The 14713-nt window shown below is 50.3% G+C and overlaps 2 protein-coding genes across 2 annotated transcripts; both read right to left on the reverse strand.

Moving 5' to 3' along the window:
- Positions 1-83: 83 nt before the first annotated feature.
- ENDOG (endonuclease G) lies at positions 84-2499 on the reverse strand. The gene is made up of 3 exons (XM_082295109.1): positions 1992-2499; positions 1415-1524; positions 84-788 (listed from the first exon to the last, which is right to left on the reverse strand). The coding sequence occupies exons 1-3, from the start codon at positions 2481-2483 to the stop codon at positions 506-508; spliced, it is 885 nt and encodes a 294-aa protein (XP_082151235.1). The 5' UTR covers positions 2484-2499; the 3' UTR covers positions 84-505.
- Positions 2500-2773: 274 nt separating this feature from the next.
- TBC1D13 (TBC1 domain family member 13) lies at positions 2774-14133 on the reverse strand. The gene is made up of 12 exons (XM_082295299.1): positions 14027-14133; positions 13778-13851; positions 13497-13537; positions 13014-13075; positions 12640-12739; positions 11390-11472; positions 11075-11234; positions 10090-10297; positions 9364-9527; positions 7706-7866; positions 7498-7555; positions 2774-6771 (listed from the first exon to the last, which is right to left on the reverse strand). The coding sequence occupies exons 1-12, from the start codon at positions 14047-14049 to the stop codon at positions 6706-6708; spliced, it is 1200 nt and encodes a 399-aa protein (XP_082151425.1). The 5' UTR covers positions 14050-14133; the 3' UTR covers positions 2774-6705.
- Between the last annotated feature and the right edge of the window lie 580 nt (positions 14134-14713).

Below are 14713 nucleotides of genomic sequence, written 5' to 3' on the forward strand. Positions count from 1 at the left end.
GAAAAGTTGGCTCCATCCTCCCTTCCTCCTGCTGAGATACTTAGAGCTTTGGTGAGAGCAGATAAGAAACAACCAACCAATACTGTGTGCTCAAAGCTTTACTGCTAAAACCATCTTCTGAAAGAAAACATCATACAATTCTTTGGCCACAGGAAGGCAGGAACTTCTCTCCTCCCGTAGCACCCATCTTGCTCCTCTCCTTCCCTGCTAAACAGCAACAGTGACTTCACTTTGTGCCTGCTTGAGCCTCACACAACTCCAAGGCAGCAGTGGATTAGGGGCAAATCCTAGAGAGTTGCTACAGTGTCAGGTGGCCCTGAGGCTCCTGCAGGACCCCCCTGGAGACTCGTTGTGTGTCTGTGTTTCAGACACCACAAGGGGGAGGGTAGAGAAAAGCACACGTTTCATTCTTAATTTCCACATTTACAACTGCACAAGGAACTGTGATTCTGCAGGTGACTGCCAGTCCCTTGCCAGGGGTTACCTGGATTTGTCTAGTCAGGGTTCAGTGCTTTCCAGCTGTGATGGCTTTCAAGTTGCTTGTTCTCTTGAGGATGTTTGGGACAAAGAGGAGCCCTGAGGCTCGCTCAATGCTCTCGATGGGAACCAGGAACCGTTCCAGGGGGATTTTATCATCCACAGGGCTATTGGGCATAACATAGGAGCGCAACTCAATCTCCCCACTCTCCTTTTCCAAGATGAGCACCTTGAAGAAATGCGTGGGGACAGCCACATTGTTCTTCCCAATCACCTGGTACTTCACATACATCTTCCCATCGGCCTCCATCCTGCACCAACAGCAACATCCCAGGTTATCTCCTAGTTTGGTGTCACTCTACCCCCTCAGTCCTCCAACACCCCCTGAGCCCCCACCCACAGCAGGCAGCAGCTCTGCTCCTGCAGCAGAGCTGTAAAACATGGCTGGAGCAGAGGCTATGTGACAGGGTGCATTGGGGCTGCTCCCAAATCCCCTCCCTGCTTACCAAACTATTTCTTGCTGCTGAAGAGATCTCAACATGAGACAGAGCTGCTACATGGCGATCTTTGAAAATGAAGTCATGTCCTTAAGTGGAAAAGTAGTCCATGACATTGAACCTGAAAGCTTTATTCTGCAGGGAAGGTTTGCAGTCTAATCTGGTAATCTCCTATCTACTAAATTGTTAAGGACTGCAAACAAAAACAACCTGGTTATGCTGTAGCTCAAGAAACCTACTTTACTCATGAAATAACCATCTGGATGGGAAATACATAAACTAATCCTAAGAAGGTACCTTTCCACAGAACCTCTATGCTCAGCTGGTCTTACCTACCGAGAGGGCCCTTAGCAGATCTCTCCTGTCTGGGGGCACCTCAGCCTGTTTTCCTTTGCCAGCACATCTTTTGGGTGCCAGTCGAGCTCAGCCCTCGTGTTTACCTGGGCAGGAAGAGGGGTCCTGTGCAGACATAGACATTCCTGTTGGTTTTTGCCAAGCTTCTGCAGTACTTCTCAAGGTTATTCCAGGCATTCTGGTTTAAATGAGGATTCTAGAAAAACAACCAGTAGTCAGTTGCTGGGGCATTCCCTCACTGTTCAGAGTAACACCACCTGCCGTTTCTGTAACACACCTCACAGAGCCCCAAGCACTTTCCACACAAGATCTCCACTATCACCTCTGCTTTGGGACCTGTGATGGCCTGGTTTGTATGCCCAGGATGGAACCCATTGCCTCAGGCCACAATTTTTTTGCAAGTGTTTGTCTACCTGCTCCTGACAGGAGCTGCACTGAACGGGGTCTCTTTCATGGCTTGAGAGACACATACAGGCAGTGCATTTGCAGGATTTCTGTTGTCAAATTCAGGAGGAATGAGCACCTCCGACTGACTTTGGTCCCTCTCTGCCTGAACTGCTGCAGGCACAAACACAGCGACGCTCCCGGCTGGTTTCCCGCAGGGAGCAGCGTCTGCCCTTGAAGGCGGGCAGCTCCGGCTTCCCCGCAGGCCTCGAGCCGTACCTGCGGGGCGATGTTGCTCAGGTAGAACGTGTCCCGCATGGCCTTCTGGCTCCACCTGTGGTTGGCGGCGGCGGCCAGGTGCCCGCGGTCGAAGCCGCTGCCGCGGTAGTCGGCGTTGGTGGCGCGGTGATACTCGTGCACCGAGTCGTCCTCCTGGAAGTCGCAGGCGGCGCGGTCCGAAGCGCCGCTGAGCGTGTCCCGGTTGAGCTGCTCGATGACCCAGAGCGCGCTGCGGCTCCGCGGGTCGTAGCACAGCACGTAGGACTCGCGGCTCCGCAGCTGCGCCAACCCGGGCAGCCCGTACTTGCTCAGCTCGGTGCGCCCCGAGCCCGGCGGCGCGGGCAGGCTCGCCGCTGCCACGGCGGGCAGCACGGGCAAGCGGGCCAGCAGCCCCTCGGCCGCATCGCCTTGGTCCCGGTGCTCCCGGCGGCCCAGAGCCGCCCCCAGCCCCGCGCCCACCCCCAGCGGCAGCACCCACCGGGCCCGCAGCATGGCCGTGCGACCGTGGGGCCCGGCACGGCCTTAAACGGGCCGCGGCTGAGCCTCAGGCGGGCGCGCTGCTCCGGCGGCATCGCCGCTTTAAGGGAGAGCGCGTACAGGGCGAGCGGCGGGCACACCGCGATCCCGGGACGCACCGGGAGCGGGGATCGCTCCCTCGGGAACGGAGGGACCGGAGCGGCCCCGCGGCCGAGAGGGCGGCTCGGGACACGGGGCAGAAGGACAGAGCGGTCAGCGAGGCGGGGGGACGCGCGCTCCCACCGCCACCGAGAGCGCTCGCAGGTGCGGTGGCACCGGTGCGAGGTATTCCTGGGGAAAAGGCACAGCTCCCGCACCGGGGGAAGGCAAAGCAAAACCATCGCCGAAAGGAGATGGCGGTGGAAGAGCCAGGCTGGCTCTCCAGGGCTCTCCGCAGCTCGCTGTGCTGCTCTCACACCTATGGACACTGCAGCTGGAACCTGGAGCAGCCCCAACTCCGAATCACACCAACAGGAGAGGTTTGCACAGACATCCGTTTAGTTAAAGGAAACGTTATAAGAATAGTGTTTTTAAAAAGAAGCATAAAAGAAGGAGTTTTATAGTGATGAAGTGTTCACTACACCCTTTTCTGGCAATCCTTCCCAAATAAAGTGGGGGGGGGAAAGTGTTATCTGTTCCTTTCTTTGGGGAAAGGGCATTTTAGAAGACTGCTCCGAACAGCTAAAACAGTCACTGACATTCCTTAAGGGAAAACAGCCTCTGATTCCCAAACACCCCAGACTCCCCTAAAACAACTTCTGGCCTTCATTCTACTCAATGCCAAAGTGCAAATAATTCTAGGTTAGGTCACAAAATTCAAACTCAGAATCAGTCTCCTGCGTGGCCGCCACCACCACCAACGTGATCCATCCCATTGACAAAGCCACAAAGTTCCTCGAAGCTTGAACTCCAGCGAGGTGCAGGTAGAGCAGACCACTCCTCCACAGGGAAGGCTCATCTCTTCCCACACACCAGGAGTGTCCTGTTTTCCCTCCCAGCTGAAGGTGATTTCCCCATCCCCTGCCTGGCAGTAGTCCTGCCTAGGAGGAACACATGGTAAGAGCCATTTAAACATGCCCTGTTCCTTGTGAGATACTGGGTCCCCAAGGCACCCCAGACTAACACCTCTCACCCCAAAGATCAGCTCTTTCAGCCAACCTCGCTGTTCTTGCAAGGATTATAAGAAACCAGAAGTGGAAACATCTCAAGGCTGGAGCAGGTGTTACTTGGCCACATGAGCAAGGAAACATCAGTTAAGTACCATCTCACTTCAAGAACAACAAAATTAAATCACCAAAAGCCTTCAAGGAATGAAGCCAAGGGAAACATGAGGAGATTCAAAAGCTGGTAAAAGGTTAAGACTTTCTTTTGCCCCCTTAAAAAATCTGGTTTTGCTCTTAAAGAAAGGAGAAAGTCTTAGAATAAAGAAATGGATGTCCCAAGACAATGAAAAGTACCACTCCTTTAAACAGCAGGACAGAATCTCTACCACACAGGAAGGAAATAAGCAGGAATATAAAACAGCTTTTTATGTATGGAACAGCCTGTCTGGATGTTTCAAAGTTGTTGCAAGCTCTCACCAAAGAACTCAATAGGTCTGGCAGCCATAGTTTGGATAAGGCTACAGAATTTATCCCAGAGATCCTTCCCAGCAGCCAAATTTCTCATCGCATCCCTTTAAACCACTGCAGACTCCTTTCAGAAGCATTCACTGTCACCCCCTGAAGCAAGGTGACATAACATGAGCCCTTGGACACCTAGGAAGGGAGAAGACAGCATGACACCTGTACTGCCACCTCCCCTATGCCTTCCCCAAGCGGGGAAGGTCACCCTCAGGGCCCAAAGCTATGCTGAAAATGTGCAGAAGTTCATCTCCAATTAATGCTTTCATCCTGATTTGCCTGCTACCTCCTCAGGTTACTTTAAGGAGACTTCCAGCTGCTCAGAGCAGGAACACTCATGGATGGTCCTGTTGCCAGTGAGAAATTCCAGCATAAGGAAAGCCTGCACCTGCCAGGGGAACCCAGAATGAACAGCCCAGCACAGGTATTCAGGGAGATGAGAGCAGAGTTTGTGCATGGAATGGGAAAACTACAGCAGTATTTATAGCAGTTCTGAGGCAGAAACGTTTGGAACAGGTACAATTCTGCCTAGGAGTGTGACCCTCTGGTTCTACGTTTGTAGAGAACCTCCCAGGTGACTGTTTGACCACACGAGGTCTGGCCAACAGCCTCCCTAGTGCAAGTACCCAAGAGCTGAGACATAAGACCACCTGGAACAGCTCAGAAAGAACATCCATCCAGTCGCTAGAGCAGCCAGGATGCTTCATCACACTGCTGTCCTGGTCTACCTGTTCCATTTTTCTTGGAGGAAAACTTTACCCTCAAGGAAAGGTTGCAGCAGAGAGGGATACTGTTGCCACAGGTATTAATTACAGATTGCTTTAAACCTTCAATTGCTCTTGCAACACAGCAGCAACATGTGGCTGCACAAGTGGCACTTGAGCACCTTCTCAAGAGGCAGAGATTGCTTGGGATTGCCAGTAAGAACATGGGTACATGTACCAACGTGTCCTGCCATCTCCCCACACACCTTGCTGAGAATTACAGCAGCCTGTGAAGGCCTTCAGTGAAGAAAATAACACCAGTAAAAAAAAGCTGAAGGCTGCCAGCATCCCTCCTGCTAGGGCAAGTCTAGGCCAGCAGCAGCTTAAGCAGGTCTTACAAAGACTGACTGACCTTTAACAAATCAACACTCATAAATACCAAAAACTGCAGCGTCCAACAGCAGAGGTGAGCCAGCACAGCAAAGAAAGAAAGGGAAAAGCACGTTGGATTAGTGTTCACTCAAGAGCTTCTGCACCACACAAGCACCTGGGTGCTAGCAGTTTCTCCCTCTGAGGATTAGGGTTTCTGCTCAGCTCAACACTGTAGCAGGTCAGCAGTTCTCCCTGTGGTTTGTCTCAGTCCCTGTTCACCTGAACCCACTCGACTGTATCTGAAGTGCAGCAGTTTCCCTCTCAGGAGGAACAAGTGTCCAACTCAGGACTGTGACTCCAACAGGACCAGGACAGAACTGTGGATCAGCCCTAGCAGTCAGCTCATGACAGATGCTTGTATGTCTGCTGGACTGTGCTAGAGAAGGACTCTTACTGCAGATCAGAACTGTCTCTTTCTGACAAGAAGTACTGTGAGGCAATAGCAAGGTTACTGTGACCAGACCTTAATGTGAGTAGTATTATTTAAGCCACTGAGGCAGAAAACTCCAGTTCTGTACCTGTATAAGCCCCTAAATACATCTGTCTTCACTGAACATGATTAGGTATCCATTTCTTTTGTTTCAGAATCCTGATTGTAGCTGGATGTGCTCCAGTTCAGAGCCAGGAAAGCAGCGTGAGGCCTCCCTGCAGCAACAATCCTGTTCTAAGGCTGTGCGTACTAAGGCTGGACTTGGAACTACACTTCCCTGGGGGATTAAAACCACCACAGTCTTGCTTTCCAGGAGACCTCGCTGATAAGGCGGTTCTGGATTCAGGCAGTTTGAGTGCACAAAGCCAGCAGCTGTCACGGTGTCCTCCCACCTCAGCTTCCCAAGACTCTTTCCCAGTCAAAGGAGTGCAAACTACCAGGTGACCTTCACCAGAAACTGATGCAATCATCTTCATCTTCTTTTTCACACACCTCAGGGATGGCCAAGTGCAGACACGAGGGAGGAGAAACTACCCGAATGGCAGAATGTGTGACTTCACTGGAATACATTCTGTTCACAGGAGGAAGATCCTTCTATCCTCACCCACCAAAATTCACTGGACTAAAGTCTGTCCTTTCCCTACCAGAAGTTCCTCCATGTGTTACTTCCATGATACAGGAGTCCATCCCTTCTGGGATATGCAGACAGAAGGTTTCTTTCTCCCCAAACTCAAAGTCATTAAAAAAAGATACAAAGAACTGCTTTTGGCAGCAGAGAGGCATTTGAGATGTGGAAAAATCTGGAGTGCACGACCCAAGTAGATGGGGAAGTAATCAGTCCTTGACCTAATAAATAGAGTAGAAGGAAGTCTTCAAGGTGGCCAGTAGCCCAAACAAAACCTGAAGCCTTGCAGAGACCAGTAGGAGCTTTAGTGCATCACACTGCAAGAGGCCATCTCCTGGGATCCACTGCCACACAGTTCTTGGACACCTTTTGTTAGGCCCATGGACTATTTGGAATCTTGAAGTTCCTTTGCCTTCTTCAAAATTAGATGAACATCAGAGATAGGATAATCCTATGGCAAAGAAACACAGAGATTTCAGTGACTTTCCCAGCATTCTTGATCCAGATTGTTTTGCTTAAGCAAGGCAAACCTTGAAAACAACATTCTTGGCCTATTATAACACAATGCCATGTTCAGTTACTCCTTTAACAGCTACAGTTTCCTGTTTTGTAACTGATCAAAACTCAATACCCTTCCAGAGGGTTTGTTGTTGGTTTTTTTTCACTTTGTTCTCCAAGGGCAAACTGGCCTGCCACAGGGCTCTCCTCATGCCAGAGAGCCTTATCAAAACCCGTATCTTGCAAAGCCCAAAGCAGGAACTGGCAGAACATGAGATATCCAACTGTGCAGTGCAGACGTTTCCAACCTAAGGCTCTCACAGATCTCAGAACTAAACAGAACCCTCTGGCAAAAAAATTCAGCAGTGTTACAAAAGGTTTCACATCTTTGCTTGAAATTATTCCATTTTTTTTGCAAACCAAAGGAACATTAGAAACCTCCAATCTATGATAATTTCTCTGTAGGGTAAAAAGGATGCATGTCCAAAAGACTCCCACTTCCAGTAATGAGGGTGCTGTAAAATCCCTGCAGATTTTCCTGCATGCAAACATCACAAATGTGGTACTTGTCTTGAACCAGGCATACCCTCCCACCCTCTCACATACTGTCATCCTCTCTCACAGTACTATTTTAAGACTTTTCCAATTGCTCTCTGTGCCCACTCTATTTAATTCTTACCTGTAGCAGCCTCATGTTCAGAGTGAAGTCTCCTTCCAGCAACTGATCCCTGATGAGTCTGAAAGATGGAAATTATTCCAGCTACTTTTGACTCTTTAGGAAGAAACTTTAAAATCTGTAACCTCTTCACCAGATGCCCTAACACATGCCTATAGAAGACTCCTGGATCCATGGAAGAGAAGAAGAGGAAGGCTATGTGTGTACTTACGTCAACATGGCACAACAGACGAGCAGGAGGAAATCGAAGCGCTTGTCATCAGCAAAGAGGGAGTCCCAGATACGGATGACATCTGGCAGCAGGAACTCTTGGGACAAGAGCAACGTCAGCCAGCGGAAGGCAAAGAACTGGGGTTTGATGTTCTGTTCTTGCTGTCAGACAGGCACCAGGCAAACAATGAATACGTGCTCATGGCCAGTTCCCTGCAGGCAAGAGATGCACCCCCTGTTTCCATCCCCGTCTCCTCCCCGACACTGCTCTAAGCTCCAAGCTCATCTTGCAGCAGCCGGAAAACCCCTGCATCCTTTGGAGACTCTCCCATTCAACCTTGACCGAGAGATTTTCAGTGCACCCACACTCCACCCCTACAGCCAAGCCAGAAAATGCTCCTCTGTCCACAACAGGGAGTAAAGGAAGCTTTCCCCCCTAAAGGCACTATCTGTGTTCCGTTAAACGTGCCAAGTAATTTTAAAGTTCCCATTTGAACAGCATTTTATCTGCAAAGCTGCAGCCATCCCCCGCTAGCACAGGCACTGTTTGTCAGGATTTCCTCTCCTTTCCAGAACCCTTGTATTTATCAAAAGGTTTACTATTCACAAAGAGAAACAAAGATGGAATAGAGTTCACACTGATGGTCAGTAAAACATGCTGTAAGCACCTTTAACTTGAACCTTTCCTGTTTTCTGATGTTAAATCCAAGGTAGCATAAGTTTATTCAAGGTCAGACAAGTTTAGGATTCTGCTGATACTCTTAAGGACCAGCTGCTGCACAGCCAAGACCATTTCCTGCCAGCCAAACAGTTTTTCTCCCCACTACCAGCCAACACTGTGGGCTCTGTCACTGTGCTGACAAACCATCTTTTGGATTATAAAAGAAACATATCCTGACTTTTCTAGATGAAAAGAGATCACAGTGTGATTTGGTCAAGGTTGCAGTAACAAGAATTGCTTTCCCTCCCAAAGTCTCCTTGGACTTTCACACCAAATGGACTATAAGACTGAAGATGTTTGTAATGAAAGCTGCCTTCTACATGTTCTACAAAACTCACACAAACCCAAAGCACTTGAAAACCTTTGGATGAAGTGGAACAGTATAATTTGGCCGGTGGGATCATCCAGCTCACTTGATTTCATTTTTCCTTTGGAATGAGCTCACACAGTTTAAGTCAGTGATGTCAGGGCACCCAGTGGCAATAGAAGTGTGTGTGTGCAGCGTGGGGGATGTTTTTTGTTTTGCTCTTAAAGGCAGAAACAATTTCTGTAACCTGGGATGCTGAAAAGCTCTACAGCAAAACCTGTGTTTTGCCTGATGACTACAAGACCATAAAGACTCTAGCTCCAGCTATGCAGGTGACCAAGGATCGTGGCCAAGTCCCTTCAGAGTCCCAGCTGGCAGCTATGCAACAACCATAGTTTGCTTTCAGAGCCAGGCAGGGGAGGAAGCCTTGCTGTGTCAGCTCACTCTGGGCTCACTCCAAGGAGAGGCTGTTCCAGCTCACAGGTAAGAGTCTCTCTGCCCCACAGGCAAAGCCCTTCATACACTCTCTGTGTTCTCCTTAAGCACAGTTTAACAAAACTGATATTCATATGCACTGTTAAGCCACTCCTTGCATCCAACCCAAGACCCAGAGAAACACCTGGCTCCTCACCAGTTTCAAATACAGCTCCACATCTTTCTCCTTCAGGGTGGAGTACACCTTCTCCATTTTGTAGGTAATACCACACTGAGAATCATCCAGGCTCTTAATGAAGTTGTCCCGAATTTCAGCCATTAGATTGGTAAAGCAGAAAAACGTGTCTGCTTCAGCATGTTCTGGGGAAAGTAAGAACATGGGGGAATAGAGGAAGCATCACTGACAGAGGTACAGAGCTGTAAAACTGTCCTTGCTCCATAATCTAGTTGCTGTATTAGATTTAAGGAGTAGGTCCCACCAGATCTTGGCTTGCTTGGTCTGGTTAAGGCTAGACAAACTTTTTTTTCTTTTTTTTTTTTTTTTTTTAACTAGAAACATCTACAGAGCCACTGGAGATACTGACCCTGTGTGCAACACAAGGTCTTCATGACATGAAGTCACAAAACAGTTATCTGTGCCCAACAACATAAGCTGCCACCACCACACACCCTCAGAACTCCTGTGAAGCAGAAGCAACAGGCAAAGTCCTCCCTTTCCATTCTTTTCTATATAGTACAGGGAAACAAGAGCTTCTAAGGGGATTTTAAGTTAAACAAACAAAAATTGCTGAAAAATCCTCACTTTTCATGTCCTCACCACTTGAAGCCCATTCAGCTCCTACCAATTCCCCAAAACTCCTCATGCCATGCAGAGAACTCGCAGTACCACAGCCACTGCTGAGCAGCCAAAAGGCCCCCTCACCTTTCCATTCGCTGTTAGGGTCTGTAGCAAAGGTGTAGTAAAGAGGCCCCACAATTTCATTCATGCCCTGGACATAGGCTATCCCGGGGTTCAGCTTGGCATAGATGAACAGGATCCGCTCCACCACTTCCCAGTGAGCTTCGCAGCCATTGGGCAGAACTTCGTACTCGCTCAGAGAGCTGGAGGTGCTTTTAAGAGGGGAGCTCACCTGGAAAACAAGGCTGAATCAGGATAACCAACTGGCACAGATCCTTTAGCACATGTGCCAAGGTTGGCTTTTAACACACATAGGCCCCCCAAAAGATCTGGGCTGTTTATACCACATAAACCAAGACAAGCAACTCTGGGAGCACACAGGCAAGGAAGTCCTGGTGCTGGCTGTCCCTGAAGAAAAAAGTCTGTGCAGCAACAGACAGTTTCCTCTGAATCATTGTACCACATGATCTCACACAGCAAAAACCACAGCAGTTCCACTTCATTAGTAGTATGAGGGAAGGATACTGATGGTTGTGGAAGAAGCCACCTTCCCCAACAGCACATGTGCTGTAACACTCATGAAAGGGGAAAGACACAACACATTTTAACAGATACTCAGCTCTTCTCCTAATTCCAGGTTTGAAATCCAGTTCTGGAGGACTATGGAAATTTGTAATAAATTCATGGTAAATTAACTCTTCAGTGTTTTGTTCCCATACAGGAAGCATAAGTATATCAAGCACAAAATCACTTGTGACTCCAAATTCTACCAGAAGTCAGGTAAAAACAATCCTTAAAATTAAATGCACCTATAATTCCCTACAGTCTGTCAGGCACTTCAACTGCTTCTACAATGTCCAGCCCCAAGAATGCTCAGTATCTGCTGGGGTGTTTCCTTAATTCCACTGCACAAGCAGAAAGACAAACAGAGACAGTCCAAGAATCACCCTTCCCCTTCCCAATCCAAGGCCCTGCCCTGTGACAAGGACAGCCCCAGCCCAGAGCTCACATTTGTCACCCCACTGCGGTTTCGTGCCACCGTCTGCGACTTGAGCGTGGTCTGCTCCACCCGTCTGCGCAGTGTCTCAAACTCGTTCTGGGGGTCCAGGATTAACAGGCAGGGATAATCTGTGGGGCGCTGGAAAAACGCCATGTCAGGGTACAGCCTCCTAGGATGGACACAGAAGGAAATCAGGAACAAGAAGGAAGTACATACCCCATGTCAAGTGGGAGGCTCAGTTTAATATTAAACTTCGTTTTCAAAGTACAATTTGTTGACCAAACCTCTTGGGTTCAGAAATCTGAGTCGTTCTGCCTCACACACCTGACATCTTTGTCTATCTGGAGGAGCACTTCATTATCCTTGAAGTAAGTGTTCCACCGACTGTCTGGATTTGGATTGAGGGGCTAAAGAGAGAAACAACAGAAACGGAACAAGTGTCTTTCACACATATCAAAATCCTCAGTAAACATACAGTGATTTAACATTTCTGCTGTCACTCTGCTACCAGCACAATCTGAGCACATCAGGGTCATTTTTTTCTCTCACATTTTCAATCCCTTTTCATTTGTCTCTTCAAGAATTTGTTCCCAAATCAGGTATTTTGTCCTCTGTTAACAAGATTCCTGATTACAGCTCCAAACGTGGATATGGTATTTGGACTTGGAGTAAGAGTTATCCACCCACCCAGTACTTTGATGGCTGATTAAGCACCACCCAGGAAAAAGGAAATGTGTATTCCATGAACTACAACCTATGCTGTATCAGACCAGTTTCCCAATATGATAAACTTAACTCCCCCCTACACACACACATTCTTCTCTCCACACCAAGATCCACACAAAGTTAACAACTAACCAAGAAAAAAACAACAAGCTACATTCCAAGGGATTCAAAGATCATTGTGACCTGCCTGTGTGGCTTTACAGACACACCAGTTTTACACCACCAAGGCTCCAGAGATCACAGTGGGGCAGGTGACTGCAGGGGAGTGAACGCTCAGAATGGTCATGGGAGCAGCTGTATCATTTTACAGTCTCTTCTGATCAGTTACTTCACTCACTCCTCCCACACACACACTCCTAAAAGCACTTTCACAGAAGAAGAAAACCAAGGCATGCAGGCTTGCCATAACAACCCAGAAGCATTACTGGAAATAATCAGCTCTCCTGCCTTCCATACCACAGTCCAGCCTGACTCTCCTGCCTCTATCCTCTGCTCAACAGCCTGCTCCAAATGCACTCATGGACCCTACTTCCCAGGGGAGCATCTCACAGCTCCAGCTACCTCTTGTGAGCCTTTGCCTTTCCCTAGGAGACCCACAGCCCAGGCAGGTAGTCCCAAAAGGCAGGAGAAGGAAAGTGCACAGCTGGAAACAGCTCTCTACAGAGCTATTGGTGCTTTGTCAATAATTCACACTCAAGGCTACCAAGACAAAAGTGGCAGGCTGGCACCTGGGAACCATCCTTCCCTCTGGCAGGGCAGAACAGTTGGGAACAGAGCCAGGAGTAGCTCAGGGGGCCAGAAAAATCCCCAAGGAATTTTCTGCAGCACAAAGGCTTAACAACACTTACATGATCTTCTAGGGTCACATCTTCCCTTGAAACACCCAGGTTGGCTTTGGCGATCCCAGGCTGGATAATCATTTCTTTTAGGAACTGGGAATACAGATCCCTTAAAGAAGAAAAGAGGAATTTGCAATGAGGAAGATAAGGTCAAGGTGAGCATACAGAGTTCAAACAGATCTCTCTGTCCCACCCTGCTCAGCCAGAAGGCATCTGATTTTCTCTTCAGTGTAACTGAAGGGGTCAATCTACCAGGCAGCTGTGAGAACACCACATTCCACACAAGAACAATTTATTTTATGAATGTACTTAATTATTTAGAGACTATTCTCCTTTTCTGCAGATATTTTTAGGAATAAATGGAAAAGTACCAACATCCTCACCTCTGTTTCTTCAGCAAAGAGCTCCATAAGGCTTTCTCTAAAGGGAGGTAGTTCAGGAGTATCTGCACAGGAAACAGGTGAACAGGAATTAGTATTCAATGAGCTGTTACACCTGCAAGATGAGCAAAGCAAACACAGTGGCTCGAACTGGCTTTTGGAAAATACTGGGAGGTTTCTCCAGAAAGCCGAGTACTTTGCCAAGCAACAGTCAGGACTATTTCAGGGACTGGCTTTCAATACAGAACTATTTGTAGGACTGATCAATAGCTAACCTGACCGAAATGCACTGCTAGCTTAAAACTGACGCTGTTCACATCCAAAATGCTGATCTCCACAAATTACTGCTGACTTCTAGTGCCCTTTAAGCTCCGGATTTATTGTTTGTTTGTTTACAACTTTAAGCACCAAAAAACAATGCTACGTGTACTTAACCAACCCAAAGCATCACTCGCAAGAAAGAAAAGCACCCCAAGCAAAACCCACCTTCCAGCACAGGCAGCGCAGCCCACCATCAAAGGGAATTCCTGTGGAATACCAGGCAAAGAAATAACCACGTTAGCCCATCTCTCACCGCGGGTTGCTGATGTCACCTCACGAACAGGCCTGGCAACATTTTTCCTCCCCGAGGGGCATGCAGTTTCCCCTGGGACGCTGCCGGGGTTATCCACAGTGTCTCCCACGGGGACCCCCCGTGTCACCAGCCCGGGGCACCGCCGTGCCCGCAGCCCCTTCCCCAGCCTGGGGCCGGTCCCCGCGGAACTCACCACTGAAGCACAGCTCGCGGAGCTTGGTCAGAGCCACCGTGGGTTCTCCAAGCACCTCCTGGAAGTCCGCGATCCTGAGGGGAGCGAAGCCGCGGGCGTCATCAGGGTTGGTACGGGTAACCTGAGACCCTCCAGAGCCCGCAAACCCTCAGAGCCCCCGATTCTCGAGAGCCCCCACCCCGCCCAGCGGAACCCCGGCAAGGTGGGGAGGGGAAAGACCACAGTTCCTACACAGACCCCAACACCGACCTGCTCTGGTGCAGCCGCGACATGGCGGCCCCGGCGCCCCTTCCCCGCGCGCCGCATAAACACTCCGGCTGGAAACGCTGCCCAGGGAAGGGGGATGCGGGACGGGCCCCGCCCCGGGTCCGCCCCCGAGGGCGTGGTCACATGGCCCCGCCCACACGGGCCCGCCCCACCCGCCTCAGGGCGCCCTTCCTGCGGCTGAGCCCCGCCCCGCCCCGCCCCGCGGCGCTCGCTCTCCGCTAAGCCCCGCCCCTGCCCGGTAAGCTCCGCCCCCTCACCGCCTCAGGGCGCTCCTGGAGCCCCGCGGGCCCGCTCCCTGCCCTGTTTCTGCTCCCCGCGCCCCCCGGGACACGGCGTGGGTCCCTCCTCAGGCACCGAGCGCCAGGAGAGACCCCGCGGGCTGGAGCAGCCGGTCCCCCAAGCACTGAAGAGACTCCCGGGGTGGTCGCGCTGTCCCGGGTACGCTCTAGCCCGTGCCTATGGCAGCCGTGAGCGGGGCTCGCGGGAATGGCGCCCCTCAGTGAAGGGGCGCGGTGGGACCCTGGCTGTGCGGTGCCGGCAGCCGCGGCCCCTGAGCGAGGGACGGGCCGGGCTGCGCGCACCTTCCCGGGGAGGCCCTGCCGGGACGCCGCGGCCAAGCTCTGCCCCCCGCAGTGACGTCAGTGCCTCCGCCGCGTGGCGTCACGGCCT

This window comes from Coloeus monedula (genome assembly GCF_965178545.1).
Source record: "Coloeus monedula genome assembly, chromosome: 21".
NCBI lineage: Eukaryota > Metazoa > Chordata > Aves > Passeriformes > Corvidae > Coloeus > Coloeus monedula.

Excerpts from the sequence above, each read along its gene's own strand:
- TBC1D13 (XM_082295299.1), bottom strand. The coding sequence starts at position 14,049 with ATGTCGCGGCTGCACCAGAGCAG. Across the intron at positions 7,867-9,363 it reads TGGAGCTGTATTTGAAACTG|CAAGAACAGAACATCAAACC; the intron begins GTGAGGAGCCAG and ends CCTGTCTGACAG. Across the intron at positions 6,772-7,497 it reads TGAACATGAGGCTGCTACAG|GATTATCCTATCTCTGATGT; the intron begins GTAAGAATTAAA and ends TCTTTGCCATAG.
- ENDOG (XM_082295109.1), bottom strand. The coding sequence starts at position 2,483 with ATGCTGCGGGCCCGGTGGGTGCTGCCGCTGGGGGTGGGCGCGGGGCTG. Across the intron at positions 1,525-1,991 it reads TGAGCAACATCGCCCCGCAG|AATCCTCATTTAAACCAGAA; the intron begins GTACGGCTCGAG and ends TTGTTTTTCTAG. Across the intron at positions 789-1,414 it reads GGACCCCTCTTCCTGCCCAG|GATGGAGGCCGATGGGAAGA; the intron begins GTAAACACGAGG and ends CTGTTGGTGCAG.